At 39.1% G+C, this 19,848-nt stretch overlaps 1 protein-coding gene across 1 annotated transcript in view; it reads right to left on the bottom strand.

The window, feature by feature from the left end:
• Window positions 1-17,705, bottom strand: part of MRPL3 (mitochondrial ribosomal protein L3) — a 51,255-nt gene extending 33,550 nt beyond the window's left edge. The window contains exons 1-4 of the mRNA XM_049629832.1: window positions 17,437-17,705; window positions 16,008-16,192; window positions 14,891-14,982; window positions 6,489-6,587 (exon numbers count right to left, since the gene is read on the bottom strand). Of these exons, the coding sequence (XP_049485789.1) occupies window positions 6,489-6,587; window positions 14,891-14,982; window positions 16,008-16,192; window positions 17,437-17,528 (468 nt within the window). The 5' untranslated portion in view covers window positions 17,529-17,705. The remainder of the gene's footprint in view (window positions 1-6,488; window positions 6,588-14,890; window positions 14,983-16,007; window positions 16,193-17,436) is intronic.
• Between the last annotated feature and the right edge of the window lie 2,143 nt (window positions 17,706-19,848).

Here is a 19,848-nt window from a genome sequence, read left to right as displayed (position 1 = left end):
CCCTCCTTGTGTGTGCATGCGTACTCTCTCAAAATAAATTAATTAAAAAAAAACAAACTTTAAAACACAAAAAACAAAAAACCCAAAACTTTCTCTTGACCACACAGCTTCCTTTAGCTAATCTTTCCATTCCCCCTTACAATGCTCCTTGAAAGACTTTTGCTGAATCTACGTTCTATCTTCCCATTCTCTCAAACCCACTTTAATTAGATACTTGCAGCCCCTAATACTCAATGCAAAGCGCTTGTCAAGGTCACCAACCATCTCCATGTGGTCAAACACACCAGTCAATACTCATCTTACTGGCTCTATCAACAATGCTTGGCACAGGTGACCACTTTCTCCTTGAGGCTGTCACTCTCTGTTCTTTCACACGCTAAAAACCCCACATTTCTAACTTCAATTGCAAATTCTATTCTGAACTGCAAATTCATTCATCCAAATGCCAACTCACTATCTCACTTTGATGTCATACAGCAACTCAAATCTGACATGTCTAAAATTGAACTCAACTTCCCCCCAGAAGCCTGCTTTCCTCTGATCTTCCAAATCTCAACAAAGGGCAACTCCATACTTGTGTTGTTTGGACCCAGAATCTTGTGATTACCTTTGACTCTTTTCTTTCTCACGTCCCATGTCCCACTGATCAGCAGTTCCTGTAGACTCTAAAAATACAGTCCACGTGCGCCTGGGTGGCTGAGTCGGTTAAGGGTCTGACTCTTGACTTCAGCTCAGGTCATGATCTCACAGGTCCTGGGATTAATCCCTATGACAGCCTCCTCACTGTCACAGTGTGGAGACTGCTTGGGATTCTCTCTCTCCCTCTGCCCCTCCCCTGCTCACGCTCTCTCTCTCAAACAAAAGAGAAAAAAATACAGCCCACATCAACTACTCCTCACCTGCACCCCAATCCACCATCTTTTTCCCAGATTATTTCCATAGCCTCCTAGTCGGTCTCCAAACTTCCACACTCCTGGCTCCATGCTTTGTCCTCCAGTCACAGGCTGGCATGACCCTTTTAAAACTCAAGCTAACTCATGTCTCCACAATGGTTTCCATCTCATGCAGAATCAATCCTAAATCCTTAACATGGTTTACAAGGTTCTGTACATTGTCCTCATCTACTACTCTCCTCCTGGCCACCTTGCTTCAGGTACAATGCATTCCTCCTAACCAGTCCAAGAACACATTAAACAATGGCCTCAGGTACTTTGCACATACTGTCCCCCCCTGCCTGAAATGCTTTCCTGCCAGATTTTTTCCAGGCCTTGCTCCCTCAATTTATTCAGGCCTCTATCCAAATATTAACTTACCTTTCCTGATTATTCTGTCTAAAATAGCACCACTTTCTGTCACTCACAATCCTCTCAACCTACTTTATTAGTCTTAGAAGCACTTCTATAGCCATTTTTATTGTTTATCTTCTATGCTACAGCCTCCCTGTTTCACCCCCAAGCCCACCAAAATGTAAGCTTTGAGAACAGAAACTTTAGTTGCTGCTACATCCCCAGCTCCTGGTAGGTCCTGCTGCCTGTTTTTCCCTTCACCCTTGCCCTTTTTTCTACTACTGTAAATATCCTTGAATAAAAAATATTTTTGAATGGAAAACTTCATGGATACCTCATTTCCTTAAAATGATGTCCTGGGTCTTTTTTTTAATTCTTAAGACTTTCGATATAGATTGCTGGAAGACTTAGCAAAAGAGTTGTACCACTTTACATTTTCTGGTGTGAAGAGTACCTCTTTCATGCGACTATAACCAACACAGGCGTATCTATCTTCCTGATGCTCTCTCCCCTTCAACTTCCTCTCTCATCACAAAAGAAACACCTGCAGCCCAACAAGCCATAGTACTCTATGTATGCTTACCTATGTCTGCTTACGCCAGTCCCTTGGCCTGTAATTCTTCTCCACCTCTGTACCTCCAAAGCATGTTAAAAATCTGTTAAATATATGTCTAGTCCCAGCTCCAGTGATATTTCCTGTCTAGATTCCTGCCTGGGCCGCCTTGCCAGAGCAGACTACTTCCTTGTCTGTTATCTCTAGACCTTGCATACATCTCAATTATTATTCATGTTACCTTACATTTACCAGTGAATGTTTGCCTGTCTGCTGGAGCACATGGGTGGCGAGCCGTTTTATTCACCTGTATCTGTAACTTTAGAGCTAAGCACAGTGGCTAGTCAGACACTGCAGAAGTGAGCTAAATGAATGGTGAAGACACAAGAGATGGAGGACAGACATCCATCTAGACGTGAAGTCCTGGTTTGTCTCTCCAAGTCACCCCACCTTTCCACGCTTGCTGCTGCATCAGTTCTTGGCACACGATATTACTGTGTTTACAATGCTATCTTCGAGTCTAGTTATTTAAAAAATTGCAGGCCTAAAATAAACATTACAGCTTATTCTGAGGATGAGCAAATCTTCAGGAAACTATATTATGAAACCAAACCAAGAGTAATTTTGTAATTAAAAAAGCAAGCACAGCAGCAACTGAAAAACCCTAGCCAACTCAAGAGGATGCTGATGATGTACGGATAATCAAGCATCACTGCACACCCAATCCAATGGAGTATCTGCACAGCCAGACTTAATTGTAGAATATGTGAATATGCAGCAAACTGCAGTTCCTTGATTTCAGTTTAAAATGTGGACAGTTAGGGCCACCCTGTAACACTGAGAAGGCTGACTTTGATAGACATGAAATTGGGTGGCACTGGCCCGTAAGTATAGAATGTTAATTTTTGGGTCAGCCCACAAACCCTGGAGCCCTCTAGTGGAACCATGCAACAGATGCTGAGAAGCCCTGCTTTGGATGCCTACAAAAGATTGTTCTGTACTTCAGTGTTCCCTCAAGAAGCTATCCTTTCCTCCTTTCCTCCAAAAGAATGATGACATAAGTTCATCCCAGTCATTCTCTATAGTTTCACCTCCCACATGCTCAAATCCAACACTCATATTCAACAACACACTTATCAAGTCCCCTACTTTTCATCACCATACACACTTCATTCGCAACAAAAGCAAACACATAAGTTCTCATTTAAAAATGTGGCTCCTTGGGGCGCCTGGGTGGCTCAGTCGGTTAAGCATCTGACTTCGGCTCAGGTCGTGATCTCGCGGTCCGTGAGTTCGAGCCCCGGGTCGGGCTCTGTGCTGACAGCTCAGAACCTGGAGCCTGCTTCTGATTCTGTGTCTCCCTCTTTCTCTGACCCTCCCCCCGTTCATGCTCTGTCTCTGTCTCAAAAGTAAATGTTAAAAAAAAAAAAAGAATAAAAATGTGGCTCCTTGCAATTATTTTACTGATGTTCAGATTTAGATTTATTACATTTTAGAATAGATTTCAAATTTATTTGACATTCACATATTCTACCTGATGATTTAAAAAGCATTTTATTAATAGCTTCTAAGTATGCGAGGGAGCTTCTAAGAAAAATCTTTTACTTTTCAGCAACACAAAATAAAGATAAACATCTTGACCTAAGTAACTACAGACTGAGACATAAAAGATAATACATAACATACTTCTTGATTATCTTTTAATTTCAGTAAAATTGAATACTTTTTTTTCTTTTAAAAATCAAAATATCATAAAACTAATTAGGTATTGTTTGTGAAAAACACCAAATGCTCAAGTTGAGCTGAAAGCAGCAGTGGTGTAACACAAGCCTTTTTTTTTTTTTTTTTTTTTGACTTCCAAATAAATGATTTCAAAAGGCAATTTAAAAGACTGACAGCAATGTCACACTCGGATAATCCCATCTATGAAGCTGCATTTTTTTGTCTCCCTCTTCAAAGTTCTTTGCAATTATCCCTCTCACAATGAAAATGCTTCCCTGCTCCTAAGATGAATTGATTCGATCAACTTTTAAGGCCACTTAACTTCCTTATTCAAAAACACTATGTTTTTATTTACAATAAGCTACAAAAACAGCAAAAGCAAAACAGTCTAATTTCTGGGAGGCCTAAAAAAGTCTTCACAGAGTTAAAAAAAAAAAAAAAAAAACAAACAACAACCCAAAACAGTTCTAGCCCTATTATAAATAAAACTGATTCAATCATTTTAGAATGCTTAACTAGTTGAGATTTTATATTCATCGGTGTATTTGTTTTTAAAACCTTCTATAACCAACGTACTTGCGGTTTCTCTGAGGGGTACAATACGCAAAAGGAAGTCTGCTTACTTTTAGGTTTGAAAATCTTTTTCCTTTCTGAACCAAAATTCTTTACTTATAAAGAATTCTAAAACTTCATTTTCACACCTCACTCTAAAAAAAGGTCAAAGACAAAGATTTTTCTTAGTATTTAATACATGTTCTCTGGACCTAGAAAATTTATATCTTGAAGAGCATGAAAGGTCTCTGTAGCACTTCCTATACCAGAGAGTAAATTAAAAAAATCTGTGCAAGGTAAGTGGGTGGAAATCCTCCACAACACAATAGAGCATCCAAATCACCTTGCTGTGCGGTATACTCACGAAAGAGAATAAAGCTTAAAATGTGTAGACCACAGTCTCAAGTATGAAAATGCAGTACTACCATTTCTGAAATATTTTAATTATTAGTATTATGCTAATAAAATCTTATCTATACGACACCTTCTTCATTAAGTAAAATAGAATAAAATGAGTTGCCAAATACATTTTTGGGGGGAACTTTTGTTTTTCCTTGAGAACTAAAATATTTGAGAGTTAATGTGAGACTTTTAGAACCAAAAGAGGATTAGCAGCCATCAAGTCCAATTCCCTGTTTTTATGTATAAGAAGACAGATGTTCAAGAAAGTAGAGTGAAGGGAGCTAATGGTAGAAGTGAGAATTAGAACTCAGCTCTTCTGACCCCACATCCACTTGTTTTTCCACTGGCTCACAGTTCTGGGAAGTAATGTTCACAGATCTGTTGGAGCAGAGTGGATTATCCCAATTTTATGTTTGATTTACAAGTATCAAGGCAATAAAGTCATGAATTTACAAAATTGGTAATGAAAATAAAGGTGATGGTGCTAGACATAACAAAAACACAGAAGTACAATCAACGAGAAAACATGTATCAAACAATTATTCACATGAAGACTAGCATATATACATTTAAAGTATTCAAACATTTGAAAAAAATCTGACATGTAAAAAAAGTTTCCATAAATACCTCACTGTGCTTTTCATTACTGTGAAATTATTTTAAATCCTAAAATTATTAGCCAATAAATTGTCAAGAGTGAATAGCAGAAGTTTTAGCAGAACTAAAAATATATATAAATAGGCTATACTAGTATAATATGCAAAAGTAACTAACTTCTCTAACACTTATGAGACAGGCCTAAATGGACTCTAGTCCTACCAAACTATAGGACTCTGATGATTCTATATGGTTTTAACCATATAACTGAATTCACTGATCAGTATATCCCACTATTTACAGGACAACCCCACCTGAATTTTCTATAAACACTGCACACACTTCTTTCCTCCAAAACTTCCTCTTTCCTTGTTGCTATTTCAGGTTACAGCATTAGCAATGAACCAGGTGCTCGCTTAGGAACCACTCTCTGCCTGCGTCCCCTCACCATATACTCACCCAGTCTTCTTTAAATCCCTGTCTCCTCCAAGCCCAATGCAACTGCCTTGGCTCAAAGCCTTTTATCCACTCTTCCCAGAGCTTAAAACAACTTCCTAAATGTCCTCCTCGCATCCAGATTCTTCTTATCCAATTAACCAGGATAACGACTTGACCACATTACTGCCACAGTTAAAGAATTCAGAAAGCTCTTGGGGTGCCTGGGTGGCTCAGTTGGTTGAGCATCCAACTTCGGCTCAGGTCATGATCTCGTAGTTGACGAGTTCGAGCCCCGCATGGGGCTCTGTGGTGACAGTTCAGAGCCTGGAGCCTGCTTCGGATTCTGTGTCTCCCTGTCTCTCTGCCCCTCCCTCACTCATGCTCTGTCTCAAAAATAAACATTAAAAAAAAAATCTTTTTTTTTTTTTTAAAGAATTTAGAAAGTGCTTGGGAGTCTACAGGATGAAGTCTAAACCCTTCAGCACTCTACCCAGAAAGGTGTACCTTTGCACCTTAACTACCTTCCCCCATGTTCACACACTAAGATCTCCTACACCACACCTCTCTTCCCAAGCACACATACCCTCTTCCAGGTGTCTTTGTAGAAGATACATATGAAAAATCTCATTAATCTTGGTAACAAATCTCTTAGGTAGGTAGTATTTTTATCCCCATTGTACAGATGGGTAAATACTTCAGCATGGAGGGTAAAGTTACTTGTTCCAAATACTCTGGAACAAATACTTGTTCCAGAGAGGAACTGGAACAATAGAGAATCCTGGGCTCAAGGGCTTCAAGAAACTACCTCCACCCCAAATCCACAATTTACCACATGGACAAACACAAGTTTGTGACTACGGAATAGCCTTAAAACTTAAAGAATTCAGATCTGAAGCTAATGAAATGTACTATTCTAAAGAATGAAAATACATCCTTACATAGAAACGTGACACAGTTTTTCCTCCTACAGTTAGGGCTGCCATTTTTCCATCATGGTTTTCCTTTGGAGTATATTTTAGAACATGACAGTCTTGTACCTAAGAAAACAAATATAAAAAAACTAAGTTATGTGCCAAGATACATTTTAACATATACCAGCCACACCAAAGCCTTAGGACAATGAGGAATTCCCTAAAGTTAATTATCTCACCATTCCTCTAACACCAACCACAATCTTAAATTATAGAAATACCCTTAAAAAAAAAAAGTCAAGTACAGGCAGAGCATACAGACAACACATAGAGAAAAGTGCCTAAAACAAAAATATACAACAGAATGTGTAGTTATGAAGAAAACAAGCATTAACCACCACCCATGTCAAGAAGTAGAATCCACAAAACCTCTGCGTGGCTCTTCCCAATAACCTCCCTGCATTTTTCTTTTTTTTTTCTTTTTTTTTTTTACCCCTGAAGCAGCGGTTCTCAATGTGTGGTCTCCAAAGAAGCAGCATCGACATCACCTGGGAACTTGGTGAAAATGCTGACCCTTAGGCCTCAGCCCAGACCTACTGAATCAGAATCTCATTTTATAAGCCTTCCAGGTTGATTCTGAGGCTCACTAAAATTTGAGAAGCACTGCCCCAGAAATAACTACTATTCTTGACACTTACGGTAATCATTTACTTACTTTTCTTTATAATTGCTACCTTTGAAAGTATTTAATAATGTAGTTTAGTGTTGCCTGCTTTAGACTTTGTACAAATAGAATCAAACTGTAGGTGCTTTTCCATGCTTTGCTTCTTTCACTTGTTTATATTTCTAAGTTTAATCCATATTGTTGTGTGTAGCTCTCTTCTGTTCATTTTCACTGCTATCCAGCTTTCCATTGTGTGAATACCATGACTTATTTATCCATTCTGTTAGACATGTGGGTTATTTCTAGTTGGGGAAGTATTAAGAGCAATACTGCTATAATAACTGTTGTAGAGGTATCCTGCTCAAGTTTTCTGTTAAACACTCAGGAGTGAAATGGCCAGACTACAAGGTTCACCAATCTCAACTTTACCACATAATTATGCTAAACTGTTTTCTGAAGTGGTTGTACCAATTTACAATCCAACTAGGCATTCCTAAAAGCTCTCAAAGTTCCCTAGAGTTTTAGAAACTATAATCCTCTCTTTGATCATTCAGGGTCAATAACAATGTCCTAAGGCCTGTAAGGCCCCCTGGGGCCTATGAGCACTCAGCGTACTTCTGTGCATGAGCACTCATTTTAATCACCACCATCTGTCCAATCACCTGTCTAGGATTAGGCCCCAAAGATGAACTCAGATGTCCAACCCAATTTGGGGAATGATGGTCTCCTAACTCCATCAGTGATCTTTCTCTAATAATAATTGTAAAGACAACAGTGGCCAATATAAATTGGACATTTAACACTATTTTAAATGCTTGACATTTACACCTTGTGCAACTCTCACAAAAACCTTCTGAGGTGGGTAATAGTTATTTCCTTTACCAAATACAATTCTATCTTTTACAGAGGAGGCACAGTGCTCCAAGGAACACAGCTAAGCAGTGGAAGAATCAAGATGTGAAGTCAAGTATTCTGGTCCCAGCACCCACATTTTTAACAATTAGAGTTTGTATCATCTCAGAGAACAAAATGCTTCCCCAGACAAGAGCATTACATTCTAAGTTAGCAAAGAGATCAAATTTTTTAAAAAATTTGTATTTAAATTCAAGTTAGTTAACACATAGTGCAATGATTTCAGGAGTCAAATTTAGTGATTCATCACTTACATATAACACCCATTGCACATCCCAACAAATGCTTTCCTTAATGCCCATCACCCATTTGGCCCTTCCCCCAACCCAACATCTCTCCAACAGCTCTCAGTTTGTTATCTGTATTTAAAAGTCTCTTATGGAGAGAAGGCAAGATGGCAGAACAGCATCGAAGTTCTTTGTGAGCCTCGTGTCCATGAAATACAGCCTGACCAACACTAAACCATCCTACACACCTAGAAAACTGACTGGAGGATTAACACAACAATCTGTACAACCTGAACCACAGAATGCAGCAGAAAGACAAAAAATTCATTTTTATTTTCAATTTTTATTAAAAATATTTTCCTTTAATTTTTTTACTATATTCTTTACTTTTGTGTAATTTTTCTCAAATTCTACCTTACTTCCATCATTCTATTTTAGTCTACTTCAGTGAATTCAGCTTTTCAAATTTTCAAACAATTTCTGTGTTTTCTTTTTTCATTTCTTTTTCTTGAATGCAGACAGTGAAAAACTTCATTTTTACTTTCAATTTCTATTAAAAACATTTTTAATTTTTTCTTACTATATTTTTTTGCTTTTAGGTAAATTTTTCATATTCTATTTTACTTCCATCATTTTATTTTAGTCTACCACATTGTATTCACTTTTTCAAATTTTCAAAAGATTTCCTTTTTTTTCTTTCTCTTGAATATAGAAAGAGAAAAAAAATTCATTTTTATTTTTAATTTTTATTAGAAATATTTTTCTTTAATTTTCTTCCTAATATATTCTTTACTTTTGTGTAAATTTTTTCAAATTCTGTTTTACTCCCATTATCTCATTTTAGTCTACATCAGTGTATTAATTTTTTCAAATTCTCAAATGATTCCCCCCCCCCCCTTTTTCCTATGTCACACCACTATCAACACCCAGACCAAAACACACCTAGGATCTAGCATCATTTATTAGATTTTGTGTGTGTGTTTATTTTTTAATTTTAATATTTTAATTTTAATATTTTTATAATTTTAATTTTTCTACCTCATTAATTCCTTTTCTCCCTTCAAAATGACAACACGAAGGAATTCACCCCAAAAGAAAGAGCACAAAGAAACGACAGAGAGGATTTAACCAACACAGATATAAGCAAGATGTCTGAACCAGAATTTAGAATCACGATAATAAGAATACCAGCTGGAGTAGAAAACAGATTAGAATCTCTTTCTGCAGAGATAAAAGAAGTAAAAAATAGAATGAAATAAAAAATGTTGTAACTGAACTGCAATCACGGATGGATGTAGCGGCAGGAAGGATGGACGAGGCAGAACAGAGAATCAGCGATACAGAGGACAAACTTATAGAGAATAATGAAGCAGAAAAAAAGAGGAAGATTAAGGCAAAAGAGCACGATTTAAGAATTAGAGAAATCAGTGATCATTAAAAAGGAACAACATCAGAATCATAGGGGTCCCAGAAGAGAAAGACAGAGAAATAGGGGTAGAAGGGTTATGTGAGCAAATCATAGTGGAAAACTTTCCTAACCTGGGGAAAGACATTGACATCAAAATCCAGGATGCACAAAGGACCCCCATTAGATTCAGCAAAAACTGACCATCAACAAGGTATATAGTCAAATTCACAAAATACTCGGATAAGGAGAGAATTGTGAAAGCAGCAAGGCAAAAAAAGTCCCTAACCTATAAGGCAAGACAGATCAGGTTTGCAGCAGACCTATCCACAGAAACTTGGCAGGCCAGAAAGGAGTGGCAGGATATATTCAGTGTGCTGAATCGGAAAAATATGCAGCCAAGAATTCTTTATCCAGAAAGGCTGTCATTCAAAAGAGAAGGAGAAATTAAAAGTTTCCTAGACAAACAAAAATTAAAGGAGTTTGTGACCACTAAACCAGCCCTGCAAGAAATTTTAAGGGGGACTCTCTGAGGGGAGAAAAGATGAAAAAAAAAATTTATGCAACAAAGATTAGAAAGGACCAGAGAACACCACCAGAAACTCCAACTCTACAAGCATCATTAAAGCAATAAATTTCTATCTTTCAGTACTCACTCTAAATGTCAATGGACTCAATGCTCCAATCAAAGGACATAGGGTAAAAGAATGGATAAGAAAACAAGACCCATCTAGATGCTGTTTACAAGAGACCCACTTCAGACATAAAGACACCTTCAGATTGAAAATAAGGGGATGGAGAACCATCTATCATGCTAATGGTCAACAAAAGAAATCTGGAGTAGCTATACTTAAATCAGACAATCTAGACTTTAAAATAAAGACTGTATCAAGAGATGCAGAAGGGCATTATATCATAATCAAGGGGTCTATCCACCAAGAAGACCTAACAATTGTAAACATTTAGGCGCCAAATGTGCGAGCACCCAAATATATAAATCAATTAATCACAAACATAAAGAAGCTCATTGATAGTAATACCATAATAGTAGGAGACTTCAACACCCCACTCACAGCAACAGACAGATCATCTAATCAAAAAATCCACAAGGAAACAATGGCTTGGAATGACACCCTGGACCAGATGGACTTAACAGATCTATTCAGAACATTTCATCTTAAAGCAACAGAATATACATTCTTCTCTAGTGCACGTGGAACGTTCTCCAGAAAAGACCATACACTGGGACACAAATCAGTCCTAAGTAAGTACAAAGAGGTTGAGATCATACCGTGCATATTTTCAGACCACAATGCTACGAAACTCAAAATCAACCACAAGAACAAATTTGGAAAGGTAACAAATACTTGGAGACTGAAGAATATCCTACTAAAGAATGAATGAGCTAACCAAGAAGTTAAAGAGAAATTCAAAAAGTATATGGGAGTCAATGAAAATGGTAACACCACAACCCAAAACCTCTGGGACGCAGCAAAGTGAGTCATAAGAGGAAAGTATATAGCAATCCAGGCCTTCCTAAAGAAGGACGAAAGATCTCATATACACAACCTAACTTTATGCCTTAAGGAGCTGGAAAAAGAATAGCAAATAAAACCCAAAACCAGCAGAAGGCAGGAAATAATAAAGATTAGAGCAGAAATTAATGCTATCAAAGCCAAAAAAACAGTAGAACAGATCAATGAAACAAGAAGCTGGTGCTTTGAAAGAATTAACAAAATTGATAAACTACTAGCCAGTTTGATCATGAAGAAAAAGGAAAGGACCCAAATAAATAAAATCAAGAATGAAAGAGGAGCGATCACAACCAACACAGCAGAGATAAGAACAATAATAAGAGAATATTATGAACAATTATATGCCAATAAAAAGGGCAATCTGGAAGAAATGGACAAATTCCTAGAAACATATACACTACCAAAACTGCAAGAGGAAGAAATAGAAAATTTGAACAGACCCATAACCAGTAAGGAAATCGAATTAGTAATCAAAAATCTGCCAAAAAAACAAGAGTCCAGGGCCAGATGGCTTTCCAGGGGAATTCTACCAAACATTTAAGGAAGAGTTAACATCTATTCTCTTGAAGCTGTTCCAAAAAATAGAAATGGAAGGTAAACTCCTTTCTATGAAACTCTTTCTGTGATGCCAGCATTACCTTGATTCCAAAACCAGACAGAGACCCCAATGAAAAGGAGAACTATAGACCAATCTCCCTGATGAACATGGATGCAAAAATCCTCAACAAGATATTAGCCAACCGGATCCAACAATACATTACAAAAATTATTCACCACGACCAAGTGGGATTTATGCCTGGGATGCAGGGCTGATTCAATATCTGCAAAACAATTAATGTGATTCATCACATCAATAAAAGAAAGGACGAGAACCATAGGATCCTCTCAATAGATGCAGAAAAAGCATTTGACAAAATACAGCATCCTTTCTTGATAAAAACCCTCAAGAAAGCAGGGATAGAAGAGCATACCTCAAGATCATAAAAGCCATATATGAATCACCCAATGCTAACATCATCCTCAATGGGGAGAAACTGAGAGCTTTCCCCCCAAAGTCAGGAACAAGACAGGGATGTCCACTCTCACCACTGTTACTCAACATAGTATTGGTAGTCTTAGCCTCTGCAGTCAGACAACACAAAGAAATAAAAGGCATTCCAAATTGGCCAGGAGGAGGTCAAACTTTCACTCTTCGCAAATGACATGATAGTCTATATGGAAAACCCAAAAGATTCCACCAAAAAACTGCTAGAACTGATTCATGAATTCAGCAAAGTTGCAGGATATAAAATCAACGCAGAGAAATCGGTCGCATTCCTATACACCACCAATGAAGCAACAGAGAAATCAAGGAATCGATCCCATTTACAGTTGCACTAAAAGCCATAAAATACCTATGAATAAATCGAACCAAAGAGGTAAAAAATCCATACACTGAAAACTGTAGAAAGTTTATGAAAGAAATTGAAGAAGACACAAAAAAATGAAAAAAATATTCCATGCACATGGATTGGAAGAACAAATATTATTAAAATGTTGATACTATCCAAAGCAATCTACAAATTTAATGCAATCCCTATCAAAATTACACCAGCATTCTTCACAGAGATAGAACAAACAATCCTAAAATTTGTATGGAACCAGAAAAGACCCTGAAAAGCCAAAGCAATCCTGAAAAAGAAAACCAAAGTGGGAGGCATCACAATCCCAGACTTCAAGATGCATTACAAAGCTGTAATCATCCAGACAGTATGGTACTGGCACAAAAAAAGACACTCAGATGAACAGAACAGAGATCCAGAAATGGACCCCCAAATGTATGAGCAACTAATCTTTGACAAACAGGAAAGAATATCCAGTGGAATAAAGACAGTCACTTCAGCAAATGGTGCTGGGAAAACTGGACAGCAACATGCAGAAAAACGAACCTGGACCCCTTTCTTACATCATACACAAAAATAAACTCAAAATGGATGAAAGATCTAAATGTAAGACAGGAAGCCATCACAAGCCTCGAGGAGAAAGCAGACAAAACCCTCTTTGATCTTGGCCACAGCAACTTCTTACTCAACACGTCTCCGGAGGCAAGGGAAACAAAAGCAAAAATGAACTACTGGGAGCTCATCAAAATAAAAAGCTTCTGCACAGTGAAGGAAACAATCAGCAAAACTAAAAGGCAACTGACAGAATGGGAGAAGATATTTGCAAATGACATATCAGATAAAGGGTTAGTATCCAAAATCTATAAAGAACAAAGAATCCAGTGAAGAAATGGGCAAAAACATGGATAGACACTTCTCCACAGAAGACATACAGATGGCCAACTGGCACATGAGAAAATGCTCCACATCACTCATCATCAGGGAAATACAAATCAAAACCACAATGAGATACCACCTTACACCTGTCAGAATGGCTAACATTAACAACCCAGACAACAACAGATATTGGCAAGGATGCAGAGAAAGAGGATCTCTTTTGCACTGTTGGTGGGAATGCAAGCTGGTGCAGCCACTCTGGCAAACAGTATGGAGGTTCCTCAAAAAACTAAAAATAGAACTACCCTATGAACCAGCAATTGCACTACTAGGCATTTATCCACGGGATACAGGTGTGCTGTTTCTAAGCGACACATGCACCCCCATATTTACAGCAGCATAATCAACAATAGCTAAAGCATGGAAAGAGCCCAAATGTCCATTGATGAATAAATGGATAAAGAAGATGTAGTATATGTATACAATGGAGGATTACTTGGCAATCAAAAAGAGTGAAATCTTGCCAGTTGCAACTACGTGGATGGAACTGGAGGGTATTATGCTAAGTGAAATTAGTCAGAGAAAGACAAAGATCATATGACTTCACTCATGTGAAGAGTTTAAGAGACAAAACAGATGAACGTAAGGGAAGGGATACAAAAATAATATAAAAACAGGAAGGAGGACAAAACAGAGGAGACTCTTAAATATGGAGAACAAACTGAGGGTTAGGGGAGGGATGTGGGTGGGGGGATGGGCTAAACGGGTAAGGGGCACTAAGGAATCTACTCCTGAAATCATTGTTGCACGATATGCTAACTAATTTGGATGTACATTTCAAACAAAAATAAAAAAATAAATAAAAGAAAAAAAAATCAAGTTTCTTATGATTTGCCTCCGTCTTTTTATCTTATTTTTCCTTCCCTTCCCCTAAATTAACTTGTTTTCTTAAATTCCACGAGTGAAATCATATATTTATCTTTCTCTGACTGACTTATTTCACTTAACATAATTCTCTAGTTCCATCCACAGTTACAAATTGCAAGATTTCATTCATTTTGATCACCAAGTAATATTCCATTGGACCAAAATGTTAATTTTGAGAGGAAAGAATGAAAATAAGTTCGGACAGATTTTTCCGATTATGAATTAAACTGGTACCTCTGTGAGAAGCTAGGTTACACTGTTTTTTGTTCATTGCCCTAGTTAAATCCAAAGCCAGTATCACAAAGACCACCACTCAGGCAAAAGTGAAACATTTACTGAAATAATCAGAAGTAAAGTTCTTTAATAGTATTTATGCTTGACATTAGCCCATTCTTCACCATACACTTATGTATTTTAGGATACAAATACTGCCCGTTCAGATTTGCACAAATAGATCTTGGTACACGTACAGATCTGTTACATCTTCTGTTTCTGTCTTACCTGAAGTAATGTGACCACATGTTTTTGACCATCTTTGGTCCATAAAGGCATCATACCCAGCTTTAGGGCGATAAGGCCTACTCTAGAGGAACCTGGTAATTAAACACAAATCAGTGTTATTACAAACTTTTTCAACACTCGTCAACATGATACAACAGTATTTCCTACTCTGTGGTTTCAATATGAGCAATAGGCAGCTAAGACACATGTTAATATATTCATAGAGTAAAATACAACTGCTCCTTACAGATGTTAAGAGACTTTAACCATGGCTGGGTAAGATATTGGTACTTAATAAATCTCTGTATAATGAATATACAAGAACTATACAAAATGAAGAAAATAGGTAAACATAATATTCTGCTTTTAAAATAATGCTATTAAGAGAGGGCATAAATCTATCATTACACTTTGCTTCCCTAGTATCAATTTATATCTAACCTCATTAATTGGGAAACATCTACCACTCAAATTCTAAGAACTTAGGTGGGGTTACAGGGATGACACAAGAGGTCACGTTGCTAAAATATGTCAGCCTCCACCATGCCCCTTAGATTTTTTGCATAAGTTCGGAAAGTTACTCCACTAAGAACTTCTGATCACTATACAATTCAACTGACACAATAAACCCCAACCAGAGACCACACTCTCAACAAGACAGGCCTTATTCTTCTTGGTCTGGCTACACATGGGTTTAATACTCTGCGAGCTACAAGTTGCTGATTCTGGAGTTATGCTTTGCAAACCTGGAGTGCTAGAACCCCAACTGAAAACATCACTGTGACACACTGCAGTTTAAATTACACTCCTCCAGCTTTTCTTCCCTGACTTATTTTATTTTATTTTTTTATCTGAAGGAAACAAGAAGACATATGCAGAATGATTTTCCTTTCACCTGCAAAATAGCTTCCTGAGGAAATCTTGATTACCATCAGACATTCACTCATAGTAGACCAGCATTCTAGAAATAAACTTGCAAACCAAACTACATTGAAACAGACACACTTGAGACATGAAAAATAAATTCAAGAAATTTATCATTTCGCAGCAGTCACTATGATTTTGAGTATGCCAGTCACATTAGGGAATGAGAACTTCTCAAATATAAAATAACTACCTGGCTCCCAAGGATGTAGAGGCCATGGTTCATCTTTTAAAGGACACAGTTTACTTGCTAATTGGGCTTTATTTTCCTCAGAGACCAACTGCTTAACAAATGAGACATTTTCTTCAGAAAGATGCTCATCCCACCAAGTACCACTCCTGCCATGGAGACTTCTAACCAAAAGCCAGATGTCTGCTCTGTAAAAACAAAAATTGGAAAACAAACCACAATATAAAAGGTTCCCCCATTTACCATGGGGAAGGGAGGTCACATGCGTTGGAAAGTGTAGTCTGGCCCTTAGGAAAGGGTCTGGAATCTGTGCAAGTTTTTTTTTTTTTCCCCCTCACATTTCTTATGACAAAAATGGGATTCACACATTTTTTTTTTTTAACGTTTATTTATTTTTGAGACAGAGAGAGACAGAGTGTGAACAGGGGAGGGGCAGAGAGAGAGGGAGACACAGAATCTGAAACAGGCTCCAGGCTCTGAGCTGTCATTACAGAGCCCGACGCGGGGCTCGAACTCACCGACCGTGAGATCATGACCTGAGCCAAAGTCAGACGCTTAACCGACCAAGCCACCCAGGCACCCCGGGATTCACATATTTACTGTCAATGATTACCCTACGGTAAAAGGTCTTCATCTTCTCCTCTGGGATAAACCAATTTCTAACAGAGCTGTCCTACAAAGGAGAAGCCACTGACCTATTTGTATATGTCCCTTAATAGTTTACATCCAGTGGAGGTGGCAGAATGTGGGATGCTGACCTTTCTCTGATAAGCTCACCTCTTCCCTGCAATGACATTGCCAAAGCTCAGAAGATACATAAAAGACATGGTCTCTGACCACTTGAACATACCAAGGAAGACTTCAGGGGATGAAAGTCGGGAAGGAGGTGTGTAATTCTTGCAGAGAGGGTCAGAAAAGGAGTAAAGCTTTCTGTCGTCTATGCCCCTTTTGTAGTCAGGTGCATCCACATTAGAGTCCCAAATTTTGCACTAATTAGTTGACTGATCTTACTTCCCCAGGCTGCCGTTTTATCTGCAAAACGTAATCATGACTACGGAATAATGATAGTATCTGTAGAAGGAATAACGACAGCAGTTCTATCTCATAAGGCTACGAGAACTAAGACGCCTAACACACTCAACAAAGCATTCAGTACAGAGAAAACGCCCACTAACTGGTAGATAATATAACTGCTGTTGGTAATGCTCTCTGCCAGTCGCTGGCTCATAAACATTAAAAACAAAAAACCACCCCTTCAGTCCTTTAAACGGCGCTTCCTTGGTACCGCTCCTAACTCCTGTGTGCCTGCGGTCTGGAGACAGCCTCTTTCTCCTCCACCCAGGGCAGACCCCTCCGCACTGGGCCATGGCACTGCTCCGGGTCGCAGTGTTTCGCAGGGACCACACCTCCACACCCAGTCTCGAACACCCACCTGTTTCCCGAGCCCCGGGCAGCACCCAGGCCGCTCGCGCCGCAGCCCAGCGACTGGGCGCCGGCCTGAGCCAGCAGCCTCCAACCAGGCATGGAGTAGCCGGGGAGGGCTCGGCCCGCTGCTCTTCCTGTCGCCCCGGCGCTCTGCTTTCAAGACGTCCCCACGCTGCAGCCTCGAATCCACCGGAGCCCTCCGGGATCCTCCCGCTGACTTTGTACCGCTGCCCTCCCAGGTCGGAAAAGAGCCGCTGGAGCCACTTCCGGTCCGTTTCCTAATGCGCTCCGGGCACCGAGGTCAAACCCCGGAACTAGAGTTCCGCTTGGGGATAGTCCTACTTTGGATCCCAGTTAGGGTAGGGATGGCGGGGACTAACTGATTTGTCTCTCCAGGGGTTGAAAAAAAAAAAAAAAAAAAAAAAGCGGGGGGCAAGGGGAGGGAAATAGGGAAATGTTCGGAATTTAAACTTTGCCAGAATGAAGCGAACTAGGGACAGGTTCCTTAAGGAGGCCAGGTCACTTCTAAATAATGCTCACTGCTGGGCAGCGCATTGTACTAAACAGCCCTTGATACTGTTACACTGGTTTACGTTCAAAACAACTCCAAAAGGAAATTGTTATTTTTATATTCTAAATGAGGCAACAGAGACTCAGAATTTTGGTGCCGGTCCAAAATACTACATCTGGCAGATGGACAGAGCTGGCACTGAAACAGGGCTGGCATGTGTTCACAACAGAATATGGCCAAGGTGATCATGTGTGACTTCCAGGGCTGGATTATACAGAGTATTGCTACTTCTGCGTTGTCTCCGATTGCTCCCTGTGGAGAAAGCCAGTGGTCATGTCCTGCAGACATTCAAACAGCCTTGTAGAAAGGCCTATATGAAGAGGAACCAACTTTTCAGCCAGGAGTGAGCCTCTTAGAAGTGGATCCTCTGGTCCCAGGCAACCCTTCAGATGCCTGCATGTGATGAAAGACCTCGAACCTGAACCACCCAGCCAAGAAACTCACAGGTTCCTGACCAGAAAATTGTCAAAGGGAATAAATGATTACTCTTATTTTTAAGTTTTAGGGTGATTTGTGATGCAGCAATAAGTAGCCAACATACCTCTGTACAAATAAACCCTTGTCCTGGTTTCCAGACCCAACCCAATCATAATGTGTGTGCCTTGGGAGCTCATTCTACTTCTCCAAAAGTCCATTTCCTTATTTGCCAAATGGGTGTTTGTAGAAATTTGGGAATCAGAACTTAAAAAGTGTAGCAATTTCAAAATCTCTTTTTATTAGTGATCTGGCTAGCCTGGCTTAAAATGTCCAGGCAGTGGTCAATTCCTGGTTACTACTTGGAATTCAGTAGGCTCAAAAGCTTTGCTTGCTCTTCCTTTCCACCAATTGCTATTGCTGTTACCCTGGACACTTTCAAACAACACTTTGGGCCTTAGAGGAAAAATTACATCTCTTAATTCTAGCCATGCTCTCTGGCTTCCCAGTTACATAAGAAAGGCTCTTCTTTGAACAAATGTGCCTTGAAGTATGCTACATATAAAAAGCCAGAGGAAAAAAGATTTTACTATCAATGCCAATAGCTAGCATTTCTTGTGCATACAGTATGTGCTCAGTGTTGTGGAAATCCCTCAAAGACCACCAGAGCCACACCCGAACTCATACAAAGTTAAGTTTAATTAGCTTGCTACAGCAAGACAGAGCATACACCAGAGGGTGTCTCCATACGAATGAGTTGGGTAGGGCTTGTTATAAGATTTGGACTTATGCTGGGAGATTTTAAGTGGGCATCAGGGAAGTTGGGACTTGTTTTGGAATGCTATCAAGAATCGAGGACATTGGGGGGTGCCTGGGTGGCTCAGTTGGTTGAGCGACTGACTTCAGCTCAGGTCACGATCTCACAGTTTGTGAATTTGAGCCCCACGTCGGGCTCTGTGCTGACAGCTCAGAGCCTGGAGCCTGCTTCTGATTCCGTGTCTCCCTCTCTCTCTGCCTCTCCCCCACTCATGCTCTGTCTGTCTCAGAAATAAACATTAAAAAAATAGAAAAAAAAGAATCAAGAACATTGGGCATCTCAAAAATTTTGCTCTGGAGACAAGAAGAACAAAGTGAGACTCAGGATGATGTTGGGATGAAGGCAGAAATTACTCAGAAGAAGGAACTGTTAGTCATTTCATGGCAGTCGTGTGGCCTTGGGTATGATATGTTAGAAACCTTGTGTTGACGTTCCATTATAAACACTGCAGTCTGATTACTAACAATTCATTTTCACTCTTTCGGTTTATTTTCCCACTTAATCTTTATAACAACCCTGTGTGATAATTGTATAATTATCTCCATTTTACAGTCAAGGGGGAAAAAAAAACCACAGAGAGATTGCATAAGTTAAATACGGTCACTCAGCCAGTAAAA

The sequence above is a fragment of the Panthera uncia genome, chromosome C2, assembly GCF_023721935.1.
Source record: "Panthera uncia isolate 11264 chromosome C2, Puncia_PCG_1.0, whole genome shotgun sequence".
Lineage (NCBI taxonomy): Eukaryota > Metazoa > Chordata > Mammalia > Carnivora > Felidae > Panthera > Panthera uncia.
The sequence above is the reverse complement of the archived record's forward strand: the minus strand, read 5'-3'. Positions and strand labels throughout refer to the sequence as shown.